Consider the following 22,799-nt stretch of genomic DNA (forward strand, 5'->3'; position numbering starts at 1 on the left):
GTGCTATAGGGTATTGTGACTGGGTTATTGACGTTTAGGGAAACCAATCAACAGTTCAGAAATTAGATAAGGGGTTATTGGAAGGTGTTATGTTGGGTATGTTATTTTTGGTGGCTGCCAGCGTTATACAGTCTGCCAAGCCGCATTTTGATGATCTGCAGCCTGCCCGCCCTCCCTCCCTGTTGATTTAGTTGTCACGGTCACTTGATTACTAGAAAGAGGGGTAAAGTCGCTTGCCGATAGGTGGCGAGCAGACTCGATTGTTATCTGCTATTTAGGCAAAGTTTATCGATGGTCTATTCAGTGGTTAAACGGAGTCTTTCACGTAAAATCATAATTTTACACCAGTAACAGCATGATCTCCCTTACCTTCCCCCTATTAAAATTTTACCTTTCATATTGCTGTCCATCGCCTGTGTTCTGTAAAAAAGCGTTGATGCATACGGTGCACATGCCCCTCGGCGCTTTTCAAAGCAAACCACTCCCCTTTTATCCCTCTGGCCTGCCCTAGGTTCTTCTGTTTTCACCCTCTCTTCACCCAAAAATCCCACGCCTGCGCTGTTCAACATAATCCCCGGGCCTGCGCACTACATTACCCTAATATGTGAAATGTATTTATTTTTTTCATTTAACACTATAAAAGCATTTTTGAAACCAAAAAATCATGTTTTAGCCTGAGAGCCGTAGTTTTTATATTTTTTGAACGATTGTCTTAGGTATGGGGCTAATTTTTGGCGGGATGATGTGACGGTTAGATTGGTAATATTCTGGGGGGCATCCACCTTTTTGATTGGTTGGTGTTGCACTTTTAGTGATATAAGGTAACAAAAAATATATATTTTTTGCATTCTTTTTTTTTTTAACAGTGTTTATCTGGGAGATTAGGTAATGTGATATCTTTATAGTGCCGGTTAATATGGATGTGGCGATATCTAATATGTAAATTTTTTTTTTTTCCTTTATTTTTAACAGATTTATTTTTGCTTTATTTTGGAAAAATGACCCTTTTTCCTTTCTTTATTGAAATAAAAAAAAAAAAAATTTGTGGGGGGGGCTTAAAAAAAATCTAAATTGTTAAAAATGTTTGTTTCATCCCACTGTGGAACTTCAACTTTTGGGGGTTTGAAACCCTTTACAATGCTTTCTAATACTTCTGTATTGGAAGGCATTGGCTGTAAGTGTATTACACACTGTAACACAGGGGGCTGGATCTCACAGGCTCTACCGGAAGGCAGCCCCGATGCCTAAAGAAGGAATCGGTTGCCTTTCATGCCATCGGGTCCCCATCACAGCAGCACAGGGAACCGATGGAGACCCCGCAACGGACTGGATCCCGAACGTGCAACGGTCAGCGCTGATCGCGGCTGTGCAAGGGTTAATGCGCCGGCATCGGTGATTTCACCGATGTGGGCGCATGCAGCAGGTGTTCGGCTATCAGTGATGGACCGACCCCTGCAGCGGATCGGGCGGGCGTAGATCCTGCACCCGCCTGATCATAGCGCTGTACATGTATGGCGCTGGGCATTAAGTCACGTCCTGCCGCGCCGTACATGTACGCGCAGGTCGTTAAGAGGTCAAAAGGGATGAAATACGGATGTAATAGAGTTAACACCTGAAGATGTGTTATGTAAACTAAATGCAACTAAATGCGTTAAGCTATTTTTTTTCAATGGCTTTTGTTTCAAGATCACGCAATGCTTTAAAAAATTTGAGTTAAGAGACTGTGTGTTAACTCTACTACATCTGTACGGATTAGCAGCATAACTGAATATATACTTTACTTAGTGTTGTAAAGAGAGATACAAACGTCATATAAGCATTGTACCTGGGCATAATCGTTCATTCTGGTCTTTGATGCGATCAAAGTGGTATCGCTTCAAGTCGCACCATTTTTGGGGGATGGCCGTCTTTATGTGCCTCCTTTTATATTTTTGGTACATCTCCACTTGGAGCTCCTGGATGATGGCATCCTTCTCCGCATGTTTCCTAGTGCAGTGATATCCTTTTTCCAACATTCTCTACAGAAAAAAAAAATGCAAGCATATAATCCCAATTTTTTAAAATATAAGTTTTCAAATACAATTCCTCAACAAAACAGCAAAAAGTAGTTGAAGGGGACATATTACATTTAATGTTACCGTTATAAGATCAGATTGTATTGAGATTGTATGTGTGTGGAGTCTGAGCAATCAGATATTGACGAGCTAAGCAGAGATGTACCTGTCTAGTGAAGTGACGGTACGGTATAGGGTGTACTGCTGGGTCGCCTCCCCGTGATGCACCCTCGGTAACGATAAATGAACCAGCAAATACTGGTGGTCAGACAAAGAAACCTCATGGACAATAAATATAATCTATATATATTGTGTGTATATGGTATATAGTGTGTGGTATATATATTGTGTGTCAGGAAAATGGATGAGCGATGTGCATGTGAGAGATATTTATCTGTTGTCCATACATACATGCTACAGACATACAGTAGTGCTGTGATGTCACCACAATACTTAGAGCATCAGTAATATCTACTCTTATGGGGTAAAAAAATAAAATAAAAAATTGTATCAATATAGTTTATATTCGCATACACGAATATTTTGCAATACTCGATCTACATATAAATAATTTATCGGCAGATCGAGTGTGGCAAAATATTACAGTGCTGTAATACAATATTACTTACAGTGATCAGAAATTCTTCCTCATCCTCTTTAAAGAAGTTTTTCACCATTTTTGTTTTACAATTATATTTGTGGTAGTGATAGCGAAAGCGAAACCAGGGCACACGATAACTTCATACGATCGCGTACTCTCGCGGTCATTCATTCGGTTCCCGATTTTCGGGTAAAAATCGGGAATTCGAAAATAAATATTGATTCCACCCTGCTTCTTGCTTGGGCTGGGACTCGAGGAATCATTATATTGCTATATATAGTTTTTTTTTTGCATATTCGAGATAGCGTGAATATTGTATTAACTAATATATAGCAATACAGCGATTATACTAAAAAACAAATATATAGCACTATATTGCTATATATTAGTTTTTTTAGAATATTCATGAATATTCTAAAAACTAATATATATAATATGCTATATATTCGTTTTTATCGAATATTCGATAATAGTTGCGAATATTCTATAAAATATTCGCGAAATATCGCAAATTCGAATATGGACCCTGCCGCTCATCACTATTGTTCATGTTTTTTACACACCCTTCTCAACATGTGTATTATAATGTAATACAGTGCCTTGAAAAAGTATTCATACTTCTTGAACTTTTTTCATGTTACACCCACAAAGTTAAATGTATTTTATTGGGATTTCATACAATAGATCAACACAAAATAGGAACTGTGTGTGATGGGAAAAGGAAATGATACATGGAAAGTGTGGTGTGGATTTATATTTAGCACCCCTGAGTCAATATTTGTAGAACCACCAATTACAGCTGCAAGTCTTTTCGGGTATGTCTCCTCCAGCTTTGCACATCTAGAAATGTTGGCCCATTCTTCTTTACAGAATACTGTAGCTCAAGCTCAGTCAGATTGGATGGAGAGCGTCTCTGAACAGCAATTTTCACATACTGCCACAGATTCTCAATGGGATTTAGGTCTGGACTGTGACTGGGCCATTCTAACACATGAATATGCTTTGACTTAAACTATTCCATTGTAGCTCTGGCTGTATGTTTAGGGTCATTGTCCTGCTGGAAGGTGAACCCCCGCCCCAGTCTCTAGTCTTTTGCAGCCTCTACCAGGTTTTCCTCTATGATTGCCTTGTATTTACCTCCATCCATCTTCCCATCAACTCTGACCAGCTTCCCTGTCCCTGCTGAAGAAAAGCATCCCCGCAGCATGATGCTGCCACCACCATGGATGGTGTGATCATGGTGATGTGCAGTGTTAGTTTTCTGACACACATAACGTTTTGCATTTAGGCCAAAAAGTTCAACTTTGGTCTCATCTGACAGAGCACCTTCTCCCAAATGTTTGCTGTGTCCATACATGGTTTGTGGCAAGCTGCAAATGGGACTTCTTAAGGGCTTGATTTCAAAGATGGCTTTCTTCTTGCCACTCCTTCATCAAGGCCAGATTTGTGGAGTGCACGACTAATAGTTGTCTAGCGGACAGATTCTCCCACCCGTGCTCTGGATCTCTGCAGCTCCTCCAGAGTGACCATGGACCTCTTGACTGCTTCCCTACTTAGTGTGTTCATTTAATTTGTGTGTAGACACCTTTCATATATATAGATTTTGAGATTTTGATGCTGTTTGGTAGGTTACGACAGATTACTGGTATTAGATGCTTCAGATCAGGATTGGCCAGATAGTGATGGTCTCTGTAAGTTCAGGCCAGTCATGGAAGGTGACCTTTAAGCGACAGCACCATACACTGTGACATATTTGTTTCTGAAGATTTTCTAGAGAGGAATGTATGGCTGTGATTACTGGGCAGATTTATCAACACTGTCAAAAAGAAAACCTTGGGTAAGATTTATCAAAACTGGTGTAAAGGAAGACTGACTTATTTGCCCATAGTTGTCCACCTTTCATTTTTCAGAGCTCCCTGAAGCCTTCTGCTTCCTTCCATACAGCTGATCCAGGCAGTGATGGACTCTACCGATCATATACTGATGACATATCCTGAGGATAGGCCTTCAATATCTCTGTCCCAGACATAATATATGCACAGGAAGCTTTCCCAAAAATGTTAAAGTCCTTGACTGCTATGCAAGTCACAACGGTCTGCAGAGAAAGCTTAAAGGCGGTATTCCCATCTCAGTCATTCATGGCCGACAGTGGAATACCCATGGTAAGCGGCAGCCAGAGTTATGGAAACAATCAAGCGGGCTGCGCTTGGCTTTTTTCATAACTTCCATAGAGGTGAATGGAAGCTACTAAAACAGCACAGCCTCCTCGACTGTTTTTGGACCCAATTCACCCTGACTGGCGCATACGATGGGTATTCTAATCTCAGAAATGAAGGGATTGAGATGGAAATACACCATTAAGGGTACGGCCACACAGTCAGGTTTCTTGATGTAGTTTTGGAAGCTAAAATCAGGAGTGGATCATAAAAGGAGAAAAAGTGTAAGGCCCCTTTCATACGGGCAAAAATTCTGCGTGGGTGCAATAAGTGAGGTGAACGCATTGCACCCGCACTGAATCCGGACACATTCACTTCAATGGGGCTGTGCAGATGAGTGGTGATTTTCACGCATCACTTGTGCGTTGCGTGAAAATCGCAGTAAGCTCTATATTGTGCGTTTTTCACGCAACGCAGACCCCATAGAAGTGAATGGGGCTGCGTGAAAATCGCAAGCATCGGCAAGCAAGTGCAGATGCGGTGCGATTTTCACGCATGGTTGCTAGGAGACGATCGTGATGGAGACCCGATCATTATTATTTTCCCTTATAACGTGGTTATAAGGAAAAAAAATAGCATTCTTAATACAGAATGCATAGTACAATAGGGCTGGAGGGGTTAAAAAATAAAAAACTATTAATAAACTCACCTTAATCTACTTGACCGCTCAGCCTGGCATGTCTTCTTTTTTTTTTGATGAAAAGGACCTGTGGTGATGTCACTGAGCTCATCACATGGTCCATCACCATGGTGATGGACCATGTGATGAGCGCAGTGACATCATCAAAGGTCCTTTAGCCAGGTCCTGAAGAAAGAAGAGGAGATCCGCTACGCGACCAAGTGGATGGGTTAGTTAAATTTGTTTATTATTTTTAACCCCTCAATGGACATTTTACTAAGCATTTTGTATTAAAAATGCTATTATTTTCCCTTCTAACCGTGTTATAAGGGAAAATAATAAAATCTACAGAACACCTAACCCAAACCCGAACTTCTGTGAAGAAGTCCGGGTTCAGGTCTTGGTACCAAACGTGCCGATTTTTCTCACACGCCTGAAAAAGGCCTTAAAACGATTTGCACTCGCGCTGAAAAATTTTGCATTTTCCTGCAACGCACCCGCATCTTGTCCGGCCCTCACACCCGACACCCGTGTGAAAGAGGACCAAAGGACAGATATGACTTCTCTTTTTTTTATTTACTTCTGGTTTTGGCTCCCAAAACTACATCAGGAAACCTGGCCGTGTGGCCGCTCCCTAATATACAGTAAGCCTGGATATGGATAGCCTGCTTGTTTATTGGGTCACACACTGCAGTCTGGAATATTTAGTATGAGGGACACAGCAGGACACCCTGTGTATACGGCTGATGTGTACCATGTGAGTGTATGTATACTAAGCTCCCTGGGATAATGGCTTTTAATTGACTTTCTAATGAGCATTCAGTCATGTTACACAAATACAATGTTACTTCCAGCACTGGAAATATAGGTTTCTCTGAGGCATGTCTGACATTCTGCCTGCACAGACACAGCGCTAGCCCGGATTATACCTGCTCATCCAGAGCAATCTACCCTCTGGTGACAATGGCATTTAATGTAAACACAGCCAAGTGTCACTGTATACATAGCAGGGACCATGTTGTCCACACAGGAGCTTAGTGTATACCTGTGCACCATCACATATGAGATTGAATAGCACCCAAAATGTTTCAAGTTAGGCTACTTTCACACTGGCGTTTTGGCTTTCCGTTTCTGAGATCCGTTCAGGGCTCTCACAACACGCGGTCCAAAACGGATCAGTTTTGCCCTAATGTATTCTGAATGAAAAGGATCCGCTCAGAAGGCATCAGTTTGTCTCTGTTCCGTCTCCATTCCGCTCTAGGGGTTGCTTACAGCGTTTTGGTGTCCATCTGATGAAACTAAGCAAAACGGATCCGTCCTGGCACACAATGTAGGTCAATGGAGACAGATGCGTTTTCACTGACACAATCTGGCACAATACAAAACGGATCCGTCTTGGCTATGTTAAAGATAATACAAACAGATCCGTTCTGAACGGATGCAGACAGTTGTATTATTGGTGCAGATCCGTCTGTGCAGATCCATGACGGATCCGCACCAAACGCGAGTGTGAAGGTAGCCTTACAGTATATGTATACAGTGTGTATGTATATATATATATATATATATATAGTAACACAACGGTAAATAGCAGCACTCCTTATCTGCCAGGTGCAAAATGAATAATATAAAATAATAAAATAAATCAGCAAATAAACATGATTATAAACGTGCAAAATTTCTTTTGAACGCTGAACCATCACCACATGGGTCCGACATTGGAGGGCGAGCGTCTCACGGATTTATTGACTCAGATGAGTTTTATTTTGCACATATGCACTTTATTATCACTAATGAGGCACAATTATATAATCTCTATAATTATACAGGAATTATTGTTCTGTATATCATTTAATGAACACTTACAATCATGTATTTCTGGAGCTTTGATTTTGATATGTATTTTATTGGGTATCACTGTATTTACACGTTTATATTCATGTTTATTTGCTGATTTGATTTTATTAGCACTTTGGTACCTACCTACATATACCTGCATTGAGCCCTGTTATCACTGCTTGACAAAGGCTCCACTGAGATGAGCTGAAACGTTGCATTGGGTGTAATAAAAGATCCACTTGTTTTTCACCAAGACCGGAGCGCTGCCTTGTTCAGATTTTAGTGGTGTCGCGGAACGGAACTACGAATGCGGACAGAACAGGGTGTGCTGTCCACATCTTTTGCAGCTCTATTGAAATGAATGAGGGCCCAATGGAAATCCAGGGCTGATCCTTTAGGCAGCAGATCCGCACAGAGAAAATAACCCAATGGTAATGGGGGTCATCCGCAGCTTTTTCGTGTGAAATAAGTGGCACACCTCTTATTTTTCGGACTGTTTGTTCCATGGGGTGGACAAAAATTTGTGTGGAGATTTTCCATAGCTTGTGGCCGGGGTGGCATAAACCCCATCACAGCGCCGAAATCCACAGTGGCAGATCCGACGCTTGTGAACAGACTTTAAGGGTATGTTCACATGGAGTGTGATTTAGCCACGGCTTCCGCATCCTGAAACTGCCTGCAATTCATCTCTGTTTAATGAATTGGGGAAATTGCTTGTTAAAGTGTAACTGCCATTCTATTATTATTTGTGTAATGTGTAGAGGCAGTGATACTGACCATTTTTGTAATATACTTTAATTACTGGAATTGTCCATTTCTATTAGAAAAATAGCTCTAAAGTGGCTCATTCTGAGCCTTAGCAACGCTCCTCTGTCTTCTGTTTACATAACAGTGGAGACCTGCTAACACTGACTGTGTAATGTAAACAGAAGACAGAGGAGCGTTGCTAAGGCTCAGAATGGGCCACTTTAGAGCTATTTTTCTAATAGAAATGGACAATTCCAGTAATTAAAGTATAGTCAGCATCAGTGCCCCTATACATTACACAAATAAAAATAGAATGGCAGTTACACTTTAAAGGAGTATTCCGGTTGTTTGAAGTTATCCTCTATTCAGAGGATAGGGGATAACTATTAGATTGGTGAGGGTTCTACTGCTGGAACCCCCATGATCACGAGAACGGGGGCTCCTACCCCATGAGATGAATAGAGCGGCAGACTGGGCATGTGTGCGGCTGCTCCATTCATTTCTATGGGAATTCCAGAAATAGTGGACAGCTGTACTCGGCTATCTCCGGAACACCCATAGAACTGAACGGAGTGGCCATGCACATGTTTGACCGCCTGCTCCGTTCATTTCTGGGGGGCTGCAAGGGGTACGGCACCCAATTTATCATAATCCACAGGATAGTGGATAACTTCAAACAACCGGGATACCCCTTTAATTCATATTGCCATTCCAATTGCGGCATGGTTTTTTAAAATGGTAGGGAGCAAGATGTCCATTCTATGGTCTAGTTCAGTGGTGGCGAACCTATGGTACGGGTGCCAGAGGCGTCACTCAGAGCCCTCTCTGTGGGCACCCGCACCCTGGAAAAAGTCTAATCTGCTTTAGACCTTTCCTGCCATTCATCAGAGCAGGGCGCACTATGAACAGCACAGGCAGCGCACTGAATGTAGGCAGGTTATTATAGCCAAATGATAAAGTACATGGAAGATATACTGTATTGGACTGTAGTATTTAGGTTACTTTGCCGTTTTGGCAATTTGAGATAAATAGGTGGGTTATGGGTTACAGTTTGGGCACTCGGTCTGTAAAAGGTTCGACATCACTGCTCTAGTACTTCCATGACTGCTTCCCTCCAGCCACAGACTCGTGTTGCTGAGGAAGGTCGTCTTAGTCCGAAACTTCCCTATTCATGAGCGGCTACATGCTATTATCATATGTAATATTCTGGACCTCGCTGGATTGTGTGTAAAGCAAAGAAAACTCAAAAAAGAACTCTGTGTGAACATATCCTAAGGGTCCATTCACACGTCCGCAAAATGGGTCTGCATCCGCAATTTTGAAGAACAGGTTCGGACCCATTTATTTTCAATGGGGCCGGAATGTGCTGCCCGCATCCACATTTGCGTATCCGCACTTCCGTTCCGCATAAAAATAGAACATGTCCTATTCTTGTCCGCAATTGCGAACAAGAAAAGGCATTTTCTATGAGAGTGCTGGCGATGTGCGGTTCCGCAAAATGCTGAATGCACATTGCCAGTGTCCGTGTTTTGCGGATCCGCAATTTGTGGATCTACAAAACACATAAGGACGTGTAAATGGACCCTAACAGTAATTATACAGCTGCCTTTAGTGCTATCAGAAACTTATGATGGAAGACAAGAATGCTAGTAACATTGGAGGTACTTTTTAACCTGATGAAGACCTAAAGTAACCATCTAAGAGGATGCACAACCCGCAGACCAAAGCCACAGTTTGCGGCCCCCATCCTGTTGGACAGAAACACAGCAGGTGGCCGGATTGAAGGTCCTGCTCTTGCACTCTAGCAGGAGCTGGTTGGGTCTCCAGAAATCAATAACAGTGGGAGACCCGAGATGAAGACAGAAGTGATTCATGACCACTTCTGACTTCTCCTCAGTGGGTGCATAGTGCTCAATGAGCACGATGCGGTGAGTAGGGGAAGCGGCTATGGCGATCACGCAATCACTGGCTATCTCGGTGCAGTGCACAGCTGCAGGGTCTCAGCAGACCCCCTTCAGCTCTGCCTTGTACAAAGCTCCCACAGGGGGATGTTTTCCCCTTTTTTTCCCGTTTTCCTTTGGATGCCCCAGTTATAGTGAAAACTGCAATGGACAAAAAAAAGTCAGTGCCCCCCAGAGGTCTTTTAATGACCTCTTGCAGACATATTATGTGACAAAAATATATTATAAAAAATTTTTAATAATAAAAAATTTAAGTGCAAAATAAAAAAATACAATGGAAAAAGTGCAATATAAAAAAAAAGGTTTCAGTTTCCCCCAGAGGTCCTTTAATGACTTCCTTGGAGACATATTATGTGGCAAAAATATATAAAAAATATAAGTAAAAAAATAAATATATAAAAATAATAAAATGCAAGTTAAAGAAAAAAAAACACCCACATCAACCAAATTTGTCGACATTATGACCCTGTTCGCGATGACTTCTGTATACGGCTGATGTGTACCATGTGAGTGTGGGTATACTAAGCTCACTGGGTTAATGGCTTTTTTTTTATTGACGTTCTAATTTGCATTCAGTCATTTTACACAAATACAATGTTATTTCCTGCACTGGAAATATAGGTTTCTACCAGGCATGACTGACATTCTGCCTGCACAGACACAGCGCTAGCCCGGATTATACCTGCTCATCCAGAGCAATCTACCCTCTGGTCACAATGTCATTTTATGTAAACATGTCAATCACACTGAAACTTAGGGAGACAAATATCAACCCCAGTTGACAGTCCACTGCCCAAACCCCTGAAGACGTCAAGTGTTTGGCGAAACATGTCGGGGGTCAGATTGTAATGAATGTGTTTTAGCCAGCTAGTGGTCTGCCAAGCTATGGCCAAGCAATTAGAATGAGCGTATAGGGAGCGCTAGGAGGTGCACTCACTGATCCCAGGGGGGCGCACTGTGATTAAACGGAACGCACCGAACCATACACGGCGGATGCCGTGTGATAACAGAGGAGCGAATCAGGCAGAGTAAGTGTAGTGCAGTCCTCCAGCCAGCTACATTGCCAAAACTAGGCCCATCAGAGCGGTACTGCAGACACAGCTGATATTTTTAACCATGTTAGTTCTAGGTAGCAAATTTTAGGGATAAGAAATAAATGTTATATTTTAAATATAAGTTATAACACGTGTCAACCCAGAGACAACTACTGGTCCTAGTGACCAAGTGTAAATAACTTACCTAAATATCAACCCCGACACGACAGAAAACCGGCATCAAAAAGTCAGAGTTTGGACATGCCATGTTTGCACAAAATGTTGTGACTTTCTGGGGGCTTAGAGCTCGCTCACCACCTATACCTACCGTATTTTTCGCCGTATAAGACGCACTTTTTCCCCCCCAAAAGTGGGGGGAAATAGCAGTGCGTCTTATGTGGCGAATGTAGCCGATTTTGCCTAGTTTTCAATGATACACCCGCCGCGATGCCGTGCGGCGGGTGTATCAGCTGTGAGGGAGGAGGGGCTGGGGGCGGCATCTGCATTTATAATGACAGCGGGGCCCGTGCAGTGAATGTATTCTACTACACGGGCCCCGCTCACTGTATAATCGTATCCCTAATAGTTAATTGTTGTGTGCACTGCATGTAAAAGCACAATGAGCGATAATGATGAGCGCTGTCTATTACTTACAATTAGAAGCGCTCGCCGTTCGGAGCAGAGAGGAGGGAGGAGGCAGGCCGGGAGGACAGGCGCTGGCAGTGTGAGTCATACCTCACGCGCCTGCGCCGCCCACTTTATGAATGAAGCAGGCGGCGTGGGCGCATGACGGATGACTCACACTGCCAGCGCCTGTCCTCCCGGCCTGCCTCCTGCCTCCTCCCTCCTCTCTGCTCCGAACAGCGAGCGCTTCTAATTGTAAGTAATAGACAGCGCTCATCATTATCACTCATTATGCTTTTACATGCAGTGCACACAACAATTAACTATTAGAGATACAATTCTACAGTGAGCGGGGCCCGTGTAGTAGAATAAATGCAGATGTGACCCCCACCCCCATTATAAAAGCAAATGCGACCCCCACACTTATGGAGGGGATCTGTGGATGACACATAGCATAAGATGCTATATATGTGTCATCCACAGATCCCCCCCATAACTGTCATACACAGATCCTCATAACAGTGCCATCCAGAGAGGATCCCCTATAAGTGTCACCCACAGATCCCCCATAACAGTGCGTCACCCACAGATCCCCCAGAACAGTGCGTCACCCACAGATCCCCCAGAACAGTGCGTCATCCACAGATCCCCCATAACAACAGATCCCCCATAACAGTGTGTCATCCACAGATCCTCCATAACAGTGCATCACCCACAGACCACAATTAGTTCAAAATATTTTTTTTCTTATTTTCCTCCCCAAAAACCTAGGTGCGTCTTATACGCCGGTGCGTCTTATACGGCATATACAAAAAGATGGTGGTCGCAGATGGCCTGGCACATTTATTATATTCTACACCAGGAAACTGGCATAGGTTATGCCGGAAAGCTACACCCACTTACTGGAGAACATTTCTGTATTGGTACACGGACCTGCGCAAAAACTGTTAAAGGGAACCTGTCACCGGGATTTTGGGTATAGAGCTGAGGACATGGGTTGCTAGATGGCCACTAGCACATCCGCAATATCCAGTCCCCATAGCTCTGTGTGCTTTTATTGTGGAAAAAAAACGATTTGATACATATGCAAATTACCCTGAGATGAGTCCAGCGTGAAGGAGCCCAGCACCGCCCCGCATCCTCAGAATCTCCTCCTTGCTCCCCAACTTCAGAAAGCTAGAGCGCAGTAATCTCGCAATGCGTGAGCTAGCGCATACGCAGTTCCTTCCCTGAGGCTGATGCCAGCACAGGGAAGGAACACTATGAAGACACTGCGCATGCGCTAGCTCGCGCATCGCAAGATTACGGCGCTCTGGCTGTCTGACGTCAGGGAGCAAGCAGGAGATTCTGAGGATGCGGAGCGGTGCTCCTTCACGTTGGACTCATCTCAGGGACAGGACTCATCTCAGGGTAATTTGCACATCTATCAAATTTTTTCCCACAATAAAAGCACACAGAGCTAAGGGGACTGGATATTGCGGATGTGCTAGCGGCCATCTAGCAACCCATGTCCTCAGCGCTATACATCAAATCCCGGCGACAGGTTCCCTTTAAAAGATGTGCGCCTCTTGATAACTGTAGTCTATCTGATGCTCGCGAGAGATAGATTAAGACTGGCCATAATAAATTCCCCCTTTACGCTGGGTTCAGACCTGAGCGTTCGCGATGGAGCGCTCTGTATGCGCGATTGTACCGGCATTTGCAATCGCGCATAAGGAGACAACGCCCATTGTCGCGCGTTCCCGAAAGTCTATGTACGGGAACGCGCGACAAGACACCCCAAAGAAGCTCATGTACTTCTTGGGGCGTCGGGCGTTTTACAGCGTGATCGTACGCGCTGTAAAACGCCTAGGTGAGAACCATTCCCATAGGGAAGCATTGGTTTCTCCTTGTTAAGCGTTTTACAGCGCGTAGGAACGCGCTGTAAAACGCTCAGGTGTGAACCCAGCCTTAGTCTATACCTGCGCACCATCATAGCACTGTCCTGTTATATTGGAAAAAGAACGGCAACCAACGTGCTTCATGTCTTGTATATACAGTGCTTTTGGAAAGTCTTCAGACCCTTTCACTTTGTTCACACTTTTATGCTGCGGCCTTGTGCTAAAATAAAAAAAATCCTGTTTTCCCCCATCAATCTGCACTCGGTACCCCATAATGAGAAAACAGAATTTTAGAAATCTTTGCAAATTTAGCGTACTTTCACACTAGCGTTATTCTTTTCCGTCAGGCAGTTCCGTCCTAGGGGCTCAATACCAGAAGAGAACTGATCGGGCATATCCCCATGCATTCTGAATGGAGAGTAATACGTTCAGGATGCATCAGGATGTCTTCAGTCCAGTCTTTTTACCTTTTCAGGACGGAGATAATACCGCAGCATGCTACGGTTTTATCTCTGTCTAAAATTCCAGAACATTTTTTCCCATTGAAATGCATTAATGCCAGATCCAGCCCGAGTGTTCCGGCAAAACGGATCCGGCATTGTGGTCTGCGCATGCTCAGACTGCAAAAAATGTTAAAAAAAAATAAATGCCGGATCCGTTTTTTCCGGATGACACCGGAGAGACGGATCTGGCATTTCAATACATTTGTCATACGGATACTGATCCGTTTGACAAATGCCAATAGTTTGCATACGTTTTGACGGATCTGGCGACAGAACTGCCTGCCGGAATCCTCTGCCGCAAGTGTGAAAGTACCCTAAAACTTCAGGCTCAACATCCTCCTTCCAACCCCCTGCCCCCAGCCCATTACAGCGCTATCTCATATTACTGTATTAATTTGTTCTGGGACGACCATTGTAAGCTGAAACCATTATAACTTGAGTCCATAAACCAGTAATTAGTTCTAAAGTCCCAAATGTCATCCCAAAATAACAATGGGGCAGTACAGGAGATGTAGTACCGCCCTGTACTGTAAAGACATCTATATATATATATATATATATATATATATATTTGTTTTTGGGGCTTTTTAGCAGAGAAGTGGCCATGTCCATTGGTCTAAGGCAGTGATGGTGAACCTTTTAGAGACCTAGTGCCCAAAATGCAACCTAAATCCCACTTATTTATTGCAAAGTGCCAACACGGCAATGTAACCTGAATACTACAGTCCAATACAGTATATCTTCCATGTACTTTATCATTTGGCTATAATAGTCCGCCTACAGTCAGTGCGCTGCCTGTGCTGTTCATAGTGCACCCTGCGCTGATGAATGGCAGGAAAAGTCTAAGGCAGATTGGTACACCATAGACTTTTTCCAGGGCGCGGGTGCCCACAGAGAGGGCTCTGAGTGCCGCCCCTGGAACCTGTGACTTAGGTTCGCCACCACTGGACTAAGGCTTTGGATGTTTAGTCTACTTTCAGGAAAGGCCATTTTAAGCTGAGGCTTCTGTCCATACTTTTCTTAATCTCTACCGGTCCTGAGGCGGACGAGGCACAGTGAGAGATGCACGCAGTGTCCCACGCTGCTCTTTGGTGGCTGGCACTGTGGCGGGAGGGGCGGGCCTAGCAGAAGGTGCTACTAATAAATGGCATTTGGCAGCAGCTGGGGTGCCAGCAGAACAGGGCCTGCGCCCCACTTCTGGTACTTGACATACACCATGGTGGCTTAACACAAAGTAAACCTTGACCTCTTGTACAAGTACGGCAGGGAGCAACATGGCCTCTCTGCTGTGCACTACAGTCCTCCATATTAAAGGGGCTGTCTCACTTCTGTAAGTGGCATTTATCATGTAGAGGAAGTTAATACAAGGCTCTTACTAATGTATTGTGATTGTCCATATTGCCTCCTTTGCTGCTTCATTAATTTTTCCATCACATTATACACTGCTTGTTTCCATGGTTACAGACCACCCTGCAATCCATCAGCGGTGGCCGTGCTTCCACATTATAGGAAAATGTTCCAGCCTATGTGCGCTCCCACGGTCTTGGCTGCTAGAGAGGCCACTTCTTTTTCCTATAATGTGCAAGCACGACCACCGCTGATGGATTGCAGGGTGGTCTGTAACCATGGAAACGAGCAGTGTATAATGTGATGGAAAAATGAATCCAGCCAGAAAAGGAGGCAATATGGAGAATCACAATACATTAGTAAGTGCCTTGTAGTAACTTCCTCTACATGATAAATGCCACTTTCTGAGGTGACACAGCCCCTTTAACTGTAGGCTGAGCTCTCCACTGCCTGGATATGTCCTTTCTATGGGGCAAGGTGAAAGAATTGCTATATTCCCCTCTCACCTATAGACATACGGTCACCTATGGCGTGACATATAATAATGGCCTATGTATAATATGTGTGGGTTTTTCATGGCTTTCATGCAAGAGCGCCAACAGAAACCCCACAGAAAAACATACAAAATTCAGCACCAAGGACAAGACCCTAGACCGGAAGTCGGCCATCTTGCTACACTCCTATTCTGAAGCCACCGGAAGCTCTTTTATTTCGCTCCCCTTTTATATCCCTGTTTGATATGGCCCTCACTTCACGTTATCGTCTCACAAGCCCTCCATCTCTACTTCCGCGAGGCCGCTACATTCCCCTGCCTCCCACCCACGGTTTCGGTACTTGAGGTGACGTTGGAACGCATAGCCCCGCCCCTCTTATCCGGGTTGTTCTGACAGACGCCGGAGTGTACGTGCTGACGTCACGGAGATATTAAGTAGCTGCGACTACGCCGTTGCGGGCCAGTGTCACCGAAACTGCGGAGAAGATGGCGGTGAGAGTGATGCGCGGAGGAGACACTGGGAGCCGGGGCGGACTGGGGAACCCAGCGGTGTCGGCGGCCCGGGAGCACGTCCAGGCGGTCAGCAGGGACTACCTGTCCCAGCCCAGGCTCAGTGAGTGCTATTGGGGATATGGGGTCATGTGACCAGTGTGTATACATATATATGTATAGTCCTATACGTGTACCTGTATGGCATGTGTGCACAGGTGTCAATAAAGTTGTATTTGAATAGAGATGTAGTAGATGGTGGTACATGCAATCAGTGGGCATCCCTGCATCCAGACCATCTGATTTCCTAAGTCTATGGAGAGTAGTGGACATCCCCTTTAAGAGACCATCCCTCTTTCTTTTGACGCTGATCTGGTTGCCGGGGGCCCTGCTGTTGCTTCTTTCTGGGGGTCACTGGAGGAAGGTAGAAGTACATGGTTGAGATCGCTGAGCCGCCATGTAGTGCAGGCGCCATTTTTACATGGCTGAGCAAAGAGGGTTCCTGAATTTTGTGGGACTTCCCTTCCCTGTTATAATGATGGTGTGCTGGTGTATGATCTGTGAGTGGTGCCAGCTGTAGTCATCATCTTCCCTCTCCGTCCTAGTCCTGCCCAAAATGTTTAGGCGATTGCTTTCTAATATAAAGCTTGTATCTGCGGCTGAGTTCTAGTGACTGTGGGGCCCGTGACATGGGGTTCCCTATTCATCGTGGCCTCTGATCTGGACTTAGAGCAGTGATCGCCGACCAGAGTCACTCCAGCAGTTCCAGAACTACAACTCCTAGCGTGCATGTACACAGCTGGACAGATGAGGCCAGATGCTGCTATGTAGATGGAATAGATATAACTGTCATTTTCTGCACGCACTCATTGTTAGCGGTCTATACCCCGCCAGGTTATGGGTATCACTGGCGTTGTCTGGCAGGTGTGTAATAAGATCTCTTGGCCTCCGGCGCCCGCTTTATTTCTGTGTTTTCTGTGACAACACAAAGTAACTGATTTCTGTCTATGTGTATACAGATCTGCAGTGTTGTGTATACAGGGAGGTGTAATAAACCGGATGGGACAGAGTATATACAGGTGTGCAGGGAGGTGGGGGGGGGGCAGAGTATATACAGGTGTGCAGGGAGGTGGGGGGGCAGAGTATATACAGGTGGGCAGGGAGGTGGGGGGGGCACAATATATACAGGTGTGCAGGGAGGTGTAGTATACAGGGGGCAGAGTATATACAGGTGTGCAGAGAGGTGGGGGGGGCAGAGTATATACAGGTGGGCAGAGAGGTGGGGGGGGCAGAGTATAGGGAGGTGGGGGGGCAGAGTATAGACAGGTGGGCAGGGAGGTGGGGGGGCAGAGTATAGACAGGTGGGCAGGGAGGTGGGGGGGCAGAGTATAGACAGGTGGGCAGGGAGGTGGGGGGGCAGAGTATAGGGAGGTGGGGGGGCAGAGTATAGACAGGTGGGCAGGGAGGTGGGGGGGCAGAGTATAGACAGGTGGGCAGGGAGGTGGGGGGGCAGAGTATAGACAGGTGGGCAGGGAGGTGGGGGGGCAGAGTATAGACAGGTGGGCAGGGAGGTGGGGGGGCAGAGTATAGGGAGGTGGGGGGGCAGAGTATAGACAGGTGGGCAGGGAGGTGGGGGGGGCAGAGTATAGGGAGGTGGGGGGGCAGAGTATAGGGAGGTGGGGGGGCAGAGTATAGGGAGGTGGGGGGGCAGAGTATAGGGAGGTGGGGGGGCAGAGTATAGACAGGTGGGCAGGGAGGTGGGGGGGGGCAGAGTATAGACAGGTGGGCAGGGAGGTGTAGTATACAGGGGGCAGAGTATATACAGGTGTGCAGAGAGGTGGGGGGGCAGAGTATATACAGGTGGGCAGAGAGGTGGGGGGGCAGAGTATAGGGAGGTGGGGGGGCAGAGTATAGACAGGTGGGCAGGGAGGTGGGGGGCAGAGTATAGACAGGTGGGCAGGGAGGTGGGGGGGGCAGAGTATAGACAGGTGGGCAGGGAGGTGGGGGGCAGAGTATAGACAGGTGGGCAGGGAGGTGGGGGGGCAGAGTATAGGGAGGTGGGGGGGCAGAGTATAGACAGGTGGGCAGGGAGGTGGGGGGGCAGAGTATAGGGAGGTGGGGGGGCAGAGTATAGACAGGTGGGCAGGGAGGTGGGGGGGGCAGAGTATAGGGAGGTGGGGGGGGCAGAGTATAGACAGGTGGGCAGGGAGGTGGGGGGGCAGAGTATAGGGAGGTGGGGGGGGCAGAGTATAGACAGGTGGGGCAGGGAGGTGGGGGGGGCAGAGTATAGGGAGGTGGGGGGGCAGAGTATAGGGAGGTGGGGGGGCAGAGTATAGGGGGGTGGGGGGGCAGAGTATAGGGAGGTGGGGGGGCAGAGTATAGACAGGTGGGCAGGGAGGTGGGGGGGGCAGAGTATAGACAGGTGGGCAGGGAGGTGTTGTATACAGGGGCAGAGTATATACAGGTGTGCAGAGAGGTGGGGGGGGCAGAGTATATACAGGTGGGCAGAGAGGTGGGGGGGGCAGAGTATAGGGAGGTGGGGGTGCAGAGTATAGACAGGTGGGCAGGGAGGGTGGGGGGGCAGAGTATAGACAGGTGGGCAGGGAGGTGGGGGGCAGAGTATAGACAGGTGGGCAGGGAGGTGGGGGGGCAGAGTATAGGGAGGTGGGGGGGCAGAGTATAGACAGGTGGGCAGGGAGGTGGGGGGGGCAGAGTATAGGGAGGTGGGGGGGCAGAGTATAGGGAGGTGGGGGGGCAGAGTATAGGGAGGTGGGGGGGGCAGAGTATAGGGAGGTGGGGGGGGCAGAGTATAGACAGGTGGGCAGGGAGGTGGGGGGGGGGGCAGAGTATAGACAGGTGGGCAGGGAGGTGGGGGGGGCAGAGTATAGACAGGTGGGCAGGGAGGTGGGGGGGGGGCAGAGTATAGACAGGTGGGCAGGGAGGTGGGGGGGGGCAGAGTATAGACAGGTGGGCAGGGAGGTGGGGGGGGCAGAGTATAGACAGGTGGGCAGGGAGGTGGGGGGGGCAGAGTATAGACAGGTGGGCAGGGAGGTGGGGGGGCAGAGTATAGACAGGTGGGCAGGGAGGTGGGGGGGCAGAGTATAGACAGGTGGGCAGGGAGGTGGGGGGCAGAGTATAGACAGGTGGGCAGGGAGGTGGGGGGGCAGAGTATAGGGAGGTGGGGGGGCAGAGTATAGACAGGTGGGCAGGGAGGTGGGGGGGCAGAGTATAGGGAGGTGGGGGGGCAGAGTATAGACAGGTGGGCAGGGAGGTGGGGGGGGGCAGAGTATAGGGAGGTGGGGGGGCAGAGTATAGACAGGTGGGCAGGGAGGTGGGGGGGGGCAGAGTATAGGGAGGTGGGGGGGCAGAGTATAGACAGGTGGGCAGGGAGGTGGGGGGGGGCAGAGTATAGACAGGTGGGCAGGGAGGTGGGGGCAGAGTATAGACAGGTGGGCAGGGAGGTGGGGTGGCAGAGCATATACAGGTGTGCAGGGAGGTGGGGGGGCAGAGTATATACAGGTGTGCAGGGAGGTGGGGGGGGGGGCAGAGTATATACCGGTCTGTAGAGAGGAGTGGTATATAGGAGCGTTCACACACTGTATATAGGTCACTTCAGACTCCATATTTCTGGCAGACGGAATGTATGAAACTGCAGCTGAATGACTCAATTCATTGTCATGTGACAGCTGCATCACATGTCCTCCCATCATGTGACCAGCAGGCGCCCCCTCCCCCGTACGTCCTCCTGCCCGTGTCAGCTTTATCTGCAGAGGAGATCCTACTGCTTCTGATACGCTCATATTTTGAACACTATATTGTCTCTTTTCTCTATTTTTTTTAACCTTTTCCTATGAACGTTGAATCTTAATGCTATAAATGTCCTCCTCCGTGTGATGAGATTGTCGCCAAGCTTTTCCCACAATCCCCTGAAGGGAAAATATTCAATTTTGCAGTTTTTCTGGGGATGTCTGGGATTTTAAGAAAATTGCCTTTGAGCAAGAAATGATATAAAATTAAAAAATACCTACTTTTCACCCATTATACACCCTCCGGCGGTGCGTCAGGTACGTCTTTCATTTACCTGCTGCAGCCAATCAGTGGCCTCGATGATGCTTGCCTGTATGGCACGTGAAGCCTGTGACTGGCTGTCGTGGTCATCTGAATGGTGTACCTGACGACATTGCGGCAGGGGGTGACGGGGGCTTTACCATGTCCTCTGGTAAGTAATCCTGAGCAGCCCCTTTAATTACAGACATGTGGTGTATATCAATGATATACATGGGATTAGCATGGACCCCCTTTGCTGTCACCCAGCTTTCCCAGACTTCGAAAAGGTAAGTCTGTCTCGTTTTGCAGGTAGAAGGCCTTCACCTATCTTTTGCGGAGCAGAGGCATAGATCGAAAGCCCACGGAAACGCTCTGAAGCTCTTCCGTGGGCTTTCGGATCCATGCCTCCACACAGAAAGAAGAAAAGATAGGACATGTTCTCTTTGGCCGTGTCTTGTGGATCGCGGACCCATTGAAGGCAGTGGGTCCGCAAACGGAGTGCACAAGGCTGGTGACCCGTATGTTGCGGTCCGCTGCACGGATACTCGGCGCCTGCGCACTAAGACTCAAGAGAAGCCAAGTGACACCACCTGTGGTGACTAACTGCAGTTGTGTAGGTTGTCGCCAGTCACCCCGCTTTCCTTTCATCTGATAAGGCTACATGCACACGACATTGTGTTTTTTGCGGTCCGCAAATTGCGGATCTGCTATACACTAGGGCTGCAGCTAACGATTATTTGAATAATCGATTCGTTGTCGATAATTTCATTGATTAATTGGGGAAAAAACACCAAAATGACAAAAAAAGAGGATTATATGATTTTACTTTAAAAATTATGTTCAAAGGCCATATTAAAACAAATTGTGAATGGCACTGTTATGGGAGGGGGATCTGTGGATGGCACTGTTATGGGGGGGGGATCTGTGGATGGCACTGTTATGGGGGGGGGGGATCTGTGGATGGCACTGTTATGGGGGGGGGATCTGTGGATGGCACTGTTATGGGGGGGATCTGTGGATGGCACTGTTATGGGGGGGGATCTGTGGATGGCACTGTTATGGGGGGGGGGATCTGTGGATGGCACTGTTATGGGAGGGGGATCTGTGGATGGCACTGTTATGGGGGGGGATCTGTGGATGGCACTGTTATGGGGGGGGATCTGTGGATGGCACTGTTATGGGGGGGGGAATCTGTGGATGGCACTGTTATGGGGGGGGGGAATCTGTGGATGGCACTGTTATGGGGGGGGGAATCTGTGGCTGGCACTGTTATGGGGGGGGGGGGGAATCTGTGGATGGCACTGTTATGGGGGGGGAATCTGTGGATGGCACTGTTATGGGGGGGAATCTGTGGATGGCACTGTTATGGGGGGGAATCTGTGGATGGCACTGTTATGGGGGGGGGGGAATCTGTGGATGGCACTGTTATGGGGGGGGGGGAATCTGTGGATGGCACTGTTATGGGGGGGGGGAATCTGTGGATGGCACTGTTATGGGGGGGGGAATCTGTGGATGGCACTGTTATGGGGGGGGGGGGGATCTGTGGATGGCACTGTTATGGGGGGGGGGGGGGGATTTGTGGATGGAAGCAGTGTCATACACAGATCCCCCTCCCCATAACAGTCCCGGCCCCGCCGCTCACAGCAGTATTCCTTAACCGGCAGTAACTTTTACTTTAAATCACCGCATCTTTTTACCTTACAATGAAGCTCTAGTAACCGGCAGAGCGGGTGGCGGCGTAACGTCACTTACGTCATGCGCCTGCTCTACCTACTTTATGAATGAAGCAGGCGGAGCATGCGCATCACGTGAGTAAGTGACGTTACGCCGCCGCCCGCTCTGCCTGTTACTGGAGCTTCATTGTAAGGTAATAAAGATGCGGAGATCTAAAGTTCGAGGACACGCACGAATAGCGCCTGACCGCCCGCATAGCAACGAATCAGCCGATTATTTGATAACTAATCCAGTTATCGGATATTATCGATAACGTCGATTAATCGTTGCAGCCCTACCATACACGGATGGCGCCTGTGCGCCTTCTGCAATTTGCGGAACGGCACGGACAGCCAATAATATAACTGCCTATTCTTAACTGCCTATAACTGCAAATTTGTATTGAACACCCATTGGTTTGAAAAAAGCCTCAAAGAACCGCAAAAAAAAAGTCTGGGAATATTTTATTTTATTTTGTTAGCAGATTTTCAAAATTCGTTGTGTGAACGTACCCTAACCGTTAAATTGGTCGTCACATAAGACGGCTCCTCCCCTACTGTGGATAGGGGATAAATGTCTGACCGATGGAGCCCCGCAGTCACACATGTACGCTGCCTCTCCATTTCGGCTCT

At 47.2% G+C, this 22,799-nt stretch overlaps 1 protein-coding gene across 1 annotated transcript in view; it reads left to right on the plus strand.

Annotated features, from left to right (window-relative positions):
* The first annotated feature begins 16,345 nt into the window (after positions 1–16,345).
* Positions 16,346–22,799, plus strand: part of ATP6V1B2 (ATPase H+ transporting V1 subunit B2) — a 56,681-nt gene continuing 50,227 nt past the window's right edge. Inside the window, exon 1 of the mRNA XM_044278738.1 lies at positions 16,346–16,531. Coding sequence (XP_044134673.1) covers positions 16,405–16,531 — 127 coding nt within the window. The 5' untranslated portion in view covers positions 16,346–16,404. The remainder of the gene's footprint in view (positions 16,532–22,799) is intronic.

Source organism: Bufo gargarizans, chromosome 2 (genome assembly GCF_014858855.1).
Source record: "Bufo gargarizans isolate SCDJY-AF-19 chromosome 2, ASM1485885v1, whole genome shotgun sequence".
NCBI classification, from domain to species: domain Eukaryota; kingdom Metazoa; phylum Chordata; class Amphibia; order Anura; family Bufonidae; genus Bufo; species Bufo gargarizans.